The 12,629-nt window shown below is 41.8% G+C and overlaps 1 protein-coding gene across 2 annotated transcripts in view; it reads right to left on the minus strand.

Moving 5' to 3' along the window:
- KCTD17 (potassium channel tetramerization domain containing 17) overlaps positions 1–9,735 on the minus strand; it is a 227,519-nt gene extending 217,784 nt beyond the window's left edge. The window contains exons 1-2 of one of the 2 annotated variants that reach the window (XM_070756187.1): positions 9,491–9,712; positions 3,509–3,617 (exon numbers count right to left, since the gene is read on the minus strand). In XM_070756187.1, coding sequence (XP_070612288.1) covers positions 3,509–3,617; positions 9,491–9,712 — 331 coding nt within the window. Of the gene's footprint in view, positions 1–3,508; positions 3,618–9,490 lie in introns of both variants that reach the window. The other variant, XM_070756186.1, reaches the window with a different exon arrangement.
- Between the last annotated feature and the right edge of the window lie 2,894 nt (positions 9,736–12,629).

The raw sequence follows: 12,629 nt of genomic DNA on the forward strand, positions 1-12,629 counted from the left end.
CCCAGAGAAGGCCAACTCTATGGGACCTAACTTAACAACTGCAGCGAATCACTTAACAACGTTGGAAAATGAGGCAAAACTCCCCTAACAGCTCTTTTATTTAGTAAGAGAAATGTTGGGCTCAATTGTCATAACTTGAGGACTACCTAGATATGGAATTGTTGGAATTGATTATAGAGATTGTTGTTATGACGAGATAGGTTTGTGTTTATGGGAATCCTTCAATAAATCTGCCACTTTTTTTTCCTCTTGAACATAACCCATCCTTCTGTACTACTTCAGGTATTAGTGTTAAACTAAGGCAGTTTGCTAGTTCAGGCAGCATGGCAGAAATTCAAGTTTTCTCTGGAGAAAATATTAAGCTATCTACATCTCAGCAGAGCTGTTTGGAAAGTACATCTCAGCAAAGAGATACCAAGTTATAAGCCACAAGATAGATATAAAATAACTAAGCACTACCTATTTCTTAATTTTTGTTATCCAGACTTCTTCACCAAAATGCCCTTACTTATATTATAAAAATAAAGATAAAACAACAATTATGCATAAATCAAATAAAAGCAGCTACTATATAGAAAGAAAAAGGCACATAACGGATATAAATGCTAATTTAAATAAGCATATCTCTATACAATAGAAGAAGGGCAAGAGAAAGAACTGACTAAGAAATAACAGTAATTTACTCAATGGTAAAATCTTTTGTTTTTCATTCAGAAGTCCCCTGGGTAAACATCTGGCTCTCTGTCAAGATGCTATTCCTAACCCCCGGAGACTCTTTGCTCTAAGTCATCATAAACCAGAGCTAAGAAATTCTTAGCAACTGGAGCTAGAGTTAATATTTTATGCAGGGTGGCTATGGACCATAAAGGGCAGAGATAGGGTAAAAGGTAAATAGGGCTGTATCTCAGATGTGAGTGAAACAAATACAGTGGTACCTCTACTTATTATTTATTATTATTTATTGGGTTTGTATGCCGCCCCTCTCCGCCGCCCCTATGAACTTAATTCATTCCTTGACCAGGTTCTTAAGTAGAAATGTTTGTAAGAAGAAGCCATTTTTCCCATAGGAATCAATGTAAAAGCAAATAATGTGTGCGATTGGGGAAACCAGAGGGTGAAGGCCATTTCCTCCTAGGAGATTCCCTGAGAGGCCCCACGGAGGCTTCTCCCCACCTTTTCCGGCCCCGTTTCCTCCCAGGAGATTCCTAGAGAGGCTCCACGGAGGCTTCTCCCTGCCTTTTCCGGTTACAGTTTTAGAGGCTCGGGTTTGTAAGTGGAAAATGGTTCTTGAGAAGAGGCAAAAAAATCTTGAATACACAGTTCTTATCTAGAAAAGTTCGTAAGTAGAGGCGTTCTTAGGTAGAGGTACCTATATTGGAGAATTTTTCATATAAGCTGCGGACAATTTAGAGCAGTGGTCCCCAACCTTTCCAGCTTGGCGGCCCAGCACGTCGGGGAGGAGGGAAAGACGGGATGGTTCTGTGTGAATGTAGAACGCATGCACATACATCTGCATTTGTGCAAGTGGAGCTTCGCCCATGAGCCTGCCATTTGCATGAATGGAGCTGTACACGCATACATACTCCTCTCTCCCCCTGATTATGCAAAGCGCTTCCAAATAGGCCAAATGGGCCAAAGCCTGGGGGTTGGGGACCTCTCTTTAGGGGATGTTTGCCTTTTAACTATGAAATATCTACTTTTAAGATTTATGTTACATTTGTGTTTAGAAAACCACTTTACCCATTTTTAACAGAAACAATGGTGGTAAGAATGGACCAGTAAAAAGTCAGTAAAAAGTAACTGGAGGGCACCCCATTACTATACAAGTATTTATTATTGTGTCGGACAAATAGTCTAATTTGGTATAACACATCATTCTATATTCTTGTTATAGAACATGGGAAGTCATTTTCCTGAGAAAATATGCGAAGCGTTCAATCTCATGAAAAAGATCATGTTGCCAGAAAATATTTAACATATTCTTAAAAGTCCTGCTATAATATTACCGTACTGCCATGAAATATGATTTTAGACCAGACGCAAAAAGAAGAGTATTCTTAAATGTAATTCAGAGGCACTTCAATAAACAGGCTTTAGCAATCAATTACGTTAATTGCCCACAGCTAGTCCTCAATTTATGACCATAATTGGGCCAAAAATTTCATTGCTAAGTGAGGCAGTTATTGAGTTTTATTTTATTTTTTTTAATTATTATTATTATTATTATTATTATTATTATTATTATTATTATTTATTGGATTTGTATGCCGCCCCTCTCCGCAGACTCGGGGCGGCTAACAACAGCAACAAAAACAGCATGTAAATCCAATCCTAAAAATATCTAAAAAAAACCCCTTATTTATAAAACCAAACATACATACAAACAAGCATACCATGCATAAATTGTAAAGGCTTAGGGGGAAAGAATATCTCAGTTCCCCCATGCCTGACGGCAGAGGTAGGTTTTAAGCAGCTTACGAAAGGCAAGGAGGGTGGGGGCAATTCTAATCTCTGGGCGGAGTTGGTTCCAGAGGGCCGGGGCTGCCACAGAGAAGGCTCTTCCCCTGGGTCCCGCCAAGCGACATTGTTTAGTTGACGGGACCCGGAGAAGACCCACTCTGTGGGACCTAACTGGTCGCTGGGATTCGTGCAGCAGAAGGCGGTCCCTGAGATAATCTGGTCCGGTGCCATGAAGGGCTTTATAGGTCATAACCAACACTTTGAATTGTGACCGGAAACTGATCGGCAACCAATGCAGACTGCGGAGTGTTGATGCAACATGGGCATATTTGGTAAAGCCCATGATTGCTCTCGCAGCTGCATTCTGCACGATCTGAAGTTTCCAAACACTTTTCATTCATCACGTTCAGTGCCCACAGCTAGTCCTCAATTTATGACCATAATTGGGCCCAAAATTTCATTGCTAAGTGAGGCAGTTATTGAGTTTTGCCCCACTTAATGACCGCTTTTGCCAGTTATGCAGTTAAGTGGATCGTTGTTAGGTGAATCTCCGAGTCTACGGAGAGGGGCGGCATACAAATCCAATAAATAAATAAATAAATAAACATAGTTTACTTTCGGATAATATTTGGTTTTATACCTCTCTCAGGTTAAATTATTCTGATGGTGTTCAGGTTGAAATGCAGAGAAACTGTTATTAGATTTGCTCCATTGTTCTACTGTTTTTATTATTGTTGTGAGCCGCCCCGAGTCTTCGGAGAGGGGCGGCATACAAATCTAATAAATTTAATTTAATTTAATTGAATCTGGCTTGACCCATTGACTTTGCTTGTCAGAAGCTGGCTGGGAAGGTTTCCAATGATCACATGATCCCAGGATAGTGCAATGGTCATAAATGATCACATACATCCTTGGGGTTGCTACAATGGTGGTAAGGGTGAAAACAGTCATAATTCACTTTTTTCAGTGCTTCAAAGGGTCACCAAATGAATGTAATACCTGTACTGGCATTTATATACTTCCGGAACATATAAATCTGCTAACTTACCTTCCTCAGCCATGTCTTTATCCAGGACCAGTTTCCCATGCCGGAGGAAATTCAGAATAGGTCCAAAATAAGTTGGATCTCGATCTATCAGATATGCGCCGGTCTCATCCTAAAGCAAAGAACCAAACAAGCAATGTTTCACTAACTTTTCTGAGTTTTTTTGTTTACTTGTTTCTTCAAAAGATTTTTGAATACAATCTCTCGCCAGAACTTCTAAATAAATTTAGTTTTCAGGGATAACAAATGAAACATTACGATGGCTCGTTAACTGCTTAAAAACAGAGCCGAGAGAAAGATTTAATGGCCAGCTTTCATAATAAACGGGGTTTAAACATCAATTGGGACATGTGGTTGTTATGTAAGCCTTGAAGTTAAAACAGTAAAAAAAATCATTTACAATTCATCAGTCGGGTAACCAATTTTGCTGACCCTGCATTACTGAAGAGTGATTGTTAAAAAATGAGCTCAAGGACTCTTCTCAAAAAGGTTGAATGGGCATTAACATAAGTTTATATATAAAATGATATAAAACAGGGCAAAACTTTTTGAAATGTTTCATACACACACAGAGAGAGGGGGGAATAAGACAGAGTCATGCATACTATATTGATGGGAATAAAGTGGCAACGACTGATCAGAAACAGATCTTGACAAACCTACAAATGCGAAGCTGTTTATTATTTATATCTTGCCTTTATCATTTTTTTTAAAAAAATAACTCAAGGTGATGAACATAGAAACATAGAAACATGGAAGATTGACGGCAGAAAAAGACCTCATGATCCATCTACTCTGCCCTTATACTATTTTTTGTATTTTATCTTAGGGTGGATCTATGTTTATCCCAGGCATGTTTAAATTCAGTTACTGTGGATTTACCAACCATGTCGGCTGGAAGTTTGTTCCAAGGATCTACTACTCTTTCAGTAAAATAATGTTTTCTCATGTTGCTTTTGATCTTTCCCCCAACTAACTTCAGATTGTGTCCCCTTGTTCTTATGTTCACTTTCCTATTAAAAACACTTCCCTCCTGAACCTTATTTAACCCTTTAACATATTTAAATGTTTCGATCATGTCCCCCCTTTTCCTTCTGTCCTCCAGACTATACAGATTGAGTTCATTAAGTCTTTCCTGATACGTTTTATGCTTAAGACCTTCCACCATTCTTGTATCCCGTCTTTGGACCCATTCAATTTTGTCAATATGTTTTGTAGGTGAGGTCTCCAGAACTGAACACAGTATTCCAAATGTGGTCTCACCAGCGCTCTATATAGCGGGACCACAATCTCCCTCTTCCTGCTTGTTATACCTCTAGCTATGCAGCCAAGCATCCTACTTGCTTTCCCTACCGCCCGACCACACTGCTCACCCATTTTGAGACTGTCAGAAATCACTACCCCTAAATCCTTCTCTTCTGAAGTTTTTGCTAACACAGAACTGCCAATACAATACTCAGATTGAGGATTCCTTTTCCCCAAGTGCCATTATTCTACATTTGGAAACATTAAATTGCAGTTTCCATTGCTTTGACCATTTAGTTTTAGACCATTTAGAACACCTAAATTATCCTCCCAGTTCCTATTTTCTCTACAACAATCGCCTTTAACAGAGTTGGAAGGGACTTTACAGGTCATCTAATCCAATCCCCCAACCAAGCAGGACACCCTACACTATTTTTGACAAATGACAGTCCAGTCTCTTCTTGAAAGCTTCCAGTGATGAAGCTTCCACAACTTCTGAAGGTAAGAGAAATGGACTGGCCCAAGGTCACCCAGCCACCTTTCATGCCTAAGGCCAGAAAATTGAAAGCCTGATGCCTTAACCCACAAGAGACACATCCCAAGATAGTATCCATTGGGAAAAAAATAGAACAAAGTGTACTGCCAACATTAAATGTGTTACACAGATATACTGTTCACCTATGACTACAATACTTCAAAAATTGCTCAAAACTGCTTTTTAAAAATCAATCTGGAACAACTCTCCAACCAGAAAACATCTTGCAGAGATGGTGGTTTGTTTTATTTTTTTTTGGGGGGGGGGGTTTGACTGGGGAATAATGGACAAAAAAAGAAGTCTGTATAAAACTATGCACACTCAGCATTTAGGGCAATCGTATTTAGGGCAATCCTAAGTCATCGTATTTAGGGCAATCCTAAGTCATTAAATGTAGTTGAATAGCAGGAGATTCAGAGCAAATAATGATAAAGATATCTAAGCTGTAAAGTATGTAAATATTTCTTAGATAAATGATGAACGCACTACATGAATATACTAAGTTCATTCAAGCCTTGTGCTATGGCATAAACTATTATTTGCGTAAAACACAATGGCTTAGTTTGCAAAACAAAGTCAAACCCAACTGTATGTATCTGCAGGATCAGAGTTGGGAAAAAGGCAAAGCTGCCAAGAAAAATAGGAAGAGAGGGATTTGGCAAGGCCAGCATACTTTGTGTGATTGTGCATGTGTACGCAGGCCCAACTGTGTACTTCCTCCAAATATTGGCCAATTTGAAACAATGTCATCACAAAGACCAGACGGTATTCATAAAACAGATTTAAGATGCGATCTGAGTTAATCAAATTGGCTGGGTTCGCCCAATGAACTCAATTGTATATAAATTCTACTCAGTTTGTAATGGAAGTGTAAATCAGCGTGACTAAAAGGTATCTGCCAAGTTCTAACAGGCTGCCTCTAAATGAACTATCCTTTTAGTTATTATGGCTTTAGTTGATAATCTGGCTCACAAGATCCATTATCACAGTGGCTGGATTCCTTCAATATGCTAAAGCCCCTCTTAGCCTAGCCTAGTTGTGTGTAAATCCAGCCATCCGGCTCCAAAACACATTTTAGCCTCACATGCTGTCCAAAGTCAGCAGCTTTTTTTAATCCTATCATAATATTGATTGCAAGGCCATATTCTTTATGTATATCCTTGGAGAATAAAAGTTTCTCAGTCCTATCATATTATTGCAAGGCTGCATTTATGCACATCCTTGGAGAATAAACACCGAAGTCAACCGCCCTTGGCCCGACTGAGCTGTATGTATGCTTTAACTCTGTTTTAAAACAAAAACAACCACCACCACCACCCAAAAACATCCTGCGGATAAAGTTTTTGAATGGCTGCCCAAGATTACATTAGCCTTAGCAAAAAGCTGCATCGAGCGTCCAAAGATAAAATTCTTGGAACCACTTGACTAAAAGCCCCACGTTAATAACAAGGGATGTTACGGTGAGGAAGAGGAAGAAAACGATTTCTAAATTTATTTTATTTATTTTATTTATTCTTTGTCCAATATACAATACATATGGAATGAAATAAACATTAAGTAGTATATATAGGGATAGTAAGTAAAAAAGAAGAGGAGTGGATGAGAGGGAGAGAATATATAGGATATATGAGGAAAGGAAAGGTAATTGGACAGGGGATGTTAGGCACATCAGTGCACTTATGTACGCCCCTTACTGGCCTCTTAGGAACCTGGAGAGGTCAATCGTGGAGAGTCTAAGGGAGAAATGTTGGGGGTTGGGAGTAGACACTATAGAGTCCGGTAATGAGTTCCACGCGTCGACGACTCGATTGTTAAAGTCATTTATTTATTTATTTATTATTTGGATTTGTATGCCGCCCCTCTCCGAAAACTCGGGGCGGCTCACAACAAGTGAAAAGACAATCCAATACATAATCCAATTTAATTAAAATATTATAAATTTAAGAAAAACCCCTATACTAACATACACACACACAAGCATACCATATATAAATTCAACGTGCCCAGGGGAAGATGTTTAGTTTCCCCATGCCTGACGGCAAAGGTGGGTTTTGAGGAGTTTACGGAAGGCAGGAAGAGTAGGGGCAGTTCTGATCTCCGGGGGGAGTTGGTTCCAGAGAGTCGGTGCCGCCATCATATTTTTTACAGTAAAGTTTGGAGCGGTTAATATTAAGTTTGAATCTGTTGCATGCTCTTGTGTTGTTGCGGTTGAAGGTGAAGTAGTCGTTGACCGGAAGGACGTTGCAGCATATGATCTTGTGGGCAATACTTAAATCGTGTTTTAGGCGCCGCAATTCTAAGCTTTCAAGACCTAGGATAGTTAGTCTGTTTTCGTAAGGTATTCTGTTTCGAGTGGAGGAGTGAAGGGCTCTTCTGGTGAAATATCTTTGGACGTTTTCGATAGTGTTGATGTCTGAAATGTGGTGTGGGTTCCAGACAGATGAGCTGTATTCGAGGATGGGTCTGGCATAAGTTTTGTAGGCTCTAGTCAGTAGTGTGTTGGGCAAGATTTCTAATTATTATTTATTAATTCAATTAATTGATTGTTTCCTCATTGCTTATTTCACCCCCATGGCAATCATGAAGCGTTGTACCTCATGATTCTTGACAAATGTATCTTCTTCTTTTATGTACACTGAGAGCATATGCACCAAAGACAAATTTTTTGTGTGTGCAATCACACTTGGCCAATCAAGAATTCTAGTCTATTTCTATTCCGCCCTTCTCCTGAGACTCAGGCGGATCAGCAGTGTGTGTGTGTGTGTGTGTGTACAAATGACAAGCGGGATTTGGCAATCTTTATCGATGCTTTTTAGCAGAAACCGGCACGCTTTGGAGATAAGAGGCCAGCAACGTTTATCTCTCCCACGAGCCATTTAATCGGCACCCTCGCGTGCAAACAAAAACACCAAGAAGCTGGAGACTCTTCTCCACGCGTCCAAATTTTTGCAACCAGCAGAATGCTTGGCCTGCAGGCCTTAAAAAACAAGTTGTTTTCCCAAAAGTTGTGAAGGCTCCAACGCTGGAAGTTTTAAAGATAACCATTTTTTTTTTATTTATCGATTTATTTTACTTATATATACTTGTGAGACAATTGTAGGATGGTAATTTGTATAAATACAAAAAAGTAATGATAAAAGTAATGATAAAAGACAGTAGGACAGGGATGTTAGGCACAATGGTGCGCTTGTCCACGCCCCTTTTGTCTGAAGTAGTGTAGGGGTTCCTGCCTAAGCAGGGGGTCGGACTAGATGACCTCCAAGGTCCCTTCCAACTCTGTTGTTATTATTATTATGACTAAGTTTCATCGCTCACACTCTTTTTTGCCACTGGGGCAGAGGAAGAGGCACCCTTGCCAGAAAACTGATGCTTCTATAATAAGGACTTGCCTTGCTTGTTGTGGCCGAAGCATTTACTGGAAGAAACCCTCATTTTTGACGCAAAGCTCCCCAAACCCTGAGAAATTGGGGCAGGGGAGGGGGGGGAGAGACTCCAGCCTTCTGACCAACTTTTTGTTTAGCAAAGTAAACCATGCGAGTGTGACTTTGCAAAAAAAGAAAGAGGGAGGGAGGAAAGAAGGAAGGAAAGAAAGAGAGGGAGGGAGGGAAGGAAGGAGGGAGGCAGGGAGTAAGGGAGGGAGAGGGAAAGAAAGAGGGAGGGAGAGAGGAAAGAAGGAAGGAAAGAGAGGGAGGGAGGGAGGGAAGGAAGGAGGCAGGAAGGAAAGAAGGAGGGAGTAAGGAAGGAGGGAAAGAAAGAGAGGGAGGGAGAGGGAAAGAAAGAAAGAAAGAAAGGAGGGTGGGAGGGAAGAAAGGAGGGAAGAAGGAAAGAAAGAGAGGGAAGGAAGGAAGAGAGGGAGGGAGAGGGAAAGAAAGAAAGAAAGAAAGAAAGAAAGAAAGAAAGAAAGAAAGAAAGAAAGAAAGAAAACAAATGACTTCTGCTTATGGGGCTTGATTCCAAAAGTGGGTGAAGCGCGTGGGGGGGGGGTGTGGAGGAGAGAAAGCTCGATTCTTTCGCAAGATTTATTCCCAAGTGGGATCTTTCCGAAACAAAGAGAGCCGCGCGCCCCTCCCTTCGTTGCCGGACGCAAGCGGGAACCCCCGGCGCTCTTCCGCGCCCCGCGACTGAAAAGCGAAAGGGGGGGGAGAACCCTCGCGTGTTCGCGACACCACCGCGCTTCCTTGGGATGGAGGGGGGTCAGCGCTTACCCGATCCGACTGCAGCTCCTCTCCCTGGCAGAGGCGGCAGAGGAAGGATTTCTGCTCGCGGCACAAGGTCTGCCTGGTGGTTAAAAACACGGTGCCCCCGACATTCAGCCGGACCCATTTGCCTCGGCTGCTGGGAGGGGGAAGCGGCGGCTGCGAGCAATCCCACGCGTACGAAGCCGTCTTCTGTGGAGCCGGCGCGTCCTCCCCTCGTTCCATTCTCATCTCTTTCCTCGGAGCGCCTCCCCTCCTACTTTCACAAATAGGCGGGACGCGGCTTGCCAGGTGTTGAGCCCCGGAGGATTCTGGGGCTTGTAGTTTTTTTTGTTTCGAGTCGAGCGCGCGTCTTTCAGACTTTAAACGTTGGTGACGGCGTTCTTTGGTAAGTTTCCTTTGGATGACGACTCGACGATCTTCTAAGCAGGAAGTGCAAAAACAAACAAATCCAATTTAAAGCAGTGTTCCTGGACCTTGGACCTTGGTAGCTTTTAAAATGAGGGGATTTCAACTCCCAGTATTTATTTGTTTGTTTGTGCATTCATTTATTTATTTAAATTCCGCCCAACCCCTGAGGGACTCTTTTCCCAGTTGGCATGCTTGAATAAAATTCCATCCATCTAAAACAGTGGTTCTTACCCTTTCTAATGCTGTGACCCCTTAATTCAGTTCCTCATGTTGTGGTGACCCCTAACCATAAGTCGATCGCCAATTCTCCCGACAGAGCTTTAAGCTGATTGGCAGGAAGGTCAGAGGGACGCCCCCACTGTAAACGCTGGATTGGTCGGATTGTAAAAATATATTCCAAGGCGCCAGAATAGAAGCTTTAGTTCCTAACACCATGGGAAATTTGTCTTTTCCCAGGGTCTTGGCCGCCCCCTGTGAAAGTCATTTGACCCCCAAAGGGGTCCCGATCCCCAGGTTGAGAACCACTGATTTAAAAGTTGCCAAGGTTGAAAATTGCTTTTTAAATACATCTTAAGGGCTGAGAATTTCTAAGATTTGACATTGTCACTGAACGCTCCTACAGGCGAGTGAATTTTTCACTCATCCAGGACTAAATCTTATTCTGTTTTACCAAGAATGCTGTAAGATTCAGTATCTCTTTTCTTTCTGTATTTCTGAACTACAGTATCTGTATTGGGTCAGTTCTAAAACGAGAATGTCATAATTTCCTAAGCCCCATTCAGTAAACTGGAAATTAGTAAATTCTGCAGTTCAGGGATGTCCTACACATGTAATTTCTTTGCTTAAAACCCCCCAATTTACTATAGTTGTACTGCTTTCATTTTTCCTTTCAAAAGCATGGAGCTTAACTAAGAATATGTCAGCTTTTCAAATGCAGACCAGACAACCAAAACCAACTACCCCTTTTGTAAAGTTAAAGTAATAGAATCTTGCGCGTCTGAAAGTCACCCTCTCCTGCCTTTAGTTGCAGAAACTTGGAGCAGAGTTGTCAATTCTGATAATGCTTTCTCCAGCACTGGTTCCAGCTTTGGACTCATATTCTCTTTCAAATCGGCTAGACTGAGGTCTTTCTCCTATGTACTATGATAACTCTCAGAGCCCAGTACAGTATATGCCATCACTTGTATTTTTCCCTCATAGCAAATGCCACATCACATAGCTTATCTTTCCAGTTTACTTACATTTGGTTTACTTCCAGGTGACCTATCTGAATAAAAGCTGGAGTTAGCTTCTGTGGTGGGGTTATTGTGTAGCATAGTTTAGGAATTGGCAGGAATGGCTGGATTAAAACGTAATGGAGCTAAAAGTGGGGCAGAATTGGTGTTATTGGGGTGGAATTTTCTGGAGCCAGTAAAATAATGTTTTAGCTTCAGTGAGGTTGGATTTCACAGCCTGAGATGATGCTTTTGTTAGAGAGTGGAGATTTGGAAGAAAGAGAAAGTAATTAAAGAATTTAATTTGTGGTTAGATATATCAGGATATGGATATATTATGGAATAAGACAAGAGAAAAAATGGCCAACAACAAATAATATCAAAGATGATGAGGAGTCTGGTGGCTAAATTCAAACTCAACCCTGATAAGATGGAGTGGCTGTGGGTTTTGCCTCCCAAGGACAATCCCATCTGTCCGTCCATCACCCTGGGGGGGGAATTATTGACCCCCTCGGAGAGGGTCCGCAACTTGGGCGTCCTCCTTGATCCACAGCTCACATTAGAGAACCAACTTTCAGCTGTGGCGAGGGGGGCGTTTGCCCAGGTTCGCCTGGTGCACCAGTTGTGGCCCTACCTGGACCAGGACTCACTGCTCACAGTCACTCATGCCCTCATCACCTCGAGGTTCGACTACTGTAACACTCTCTACATGGGGCTACCTTTGAAAAGTGTTCAGAAACTTCAGATCGTGCAGAATGCAGCTGCGAGAGCAGTCATGGGCTTCCCCAGGTATGCCCATGTTACACCAACACTCCGCAGTCTGCATTGGTTGCCGATCAATTTCCGGTCACAATTCAAAGTGTTGGTTATGACCTTTAAAGCCCTTCATGGCATCGGACCAGAATATCTCGGAGACCGCCTTCTGCCGCACGAATCCCAGCGACCTATTAGGTCCCACAGAGTGGGCCTTCTCCGAGTCCCGTCAACTAAACAATGTTGGTTGGTGGGCCCCAGGGGAAGAGCCTTCTCTGTGGCGGCCCCGACTCTCTGGAACCAGCTACCCCCAGAGATTAGAACTGCCCCTACCCTCCTTGCCTTTCGTAAACTTCTCAAAACCCACCTTTGTCGTCAGGCATGGGGGAACTGAGATATCTCCCCTGGGCCTATACAATTTATGTATGATATGTTTGTATGTATGTTTGCTTAATGGTTTTTTAAAAATATTTTAAATTGTAAATTATTAGATTTGTCATGAACTGTTTTATTGTGTTGTGAGCCGCCCGGAGTCTACAGAGAGGGGCGGCATACAAATCTAATAAATAAATAAATAAATAAATCCTATGAAGAATAGCTAAAGGAACTAGGTAGCTGACCAAACATTTTCCACTTGGTATAGTAGAACTAGCTGAATTCAAACTGTAGTTCACCACACAAACTGTCAAGGATAGAAGTTTTCAGAATCTGACTCACTTCAGGATGAGAATACAAAATGAAGCAACGAATCATTAAGGACACTAAAATGC

Source organism: Erythrolamprus reginae, chromosome 6 (assembly GCF_031021105.1).
Source record: "Erythrolamprus reginae isolate rEryReg1 chromosome 6, rEryReg1.hap1, whole genome shotgun sequence".
Lineage (NCBI taxonomy): Eukaryota > Metazoa > Chordata > Lepidosauria > Squamata > Dipsadidae > Erythrolamprus > Erythrolamprus reginae.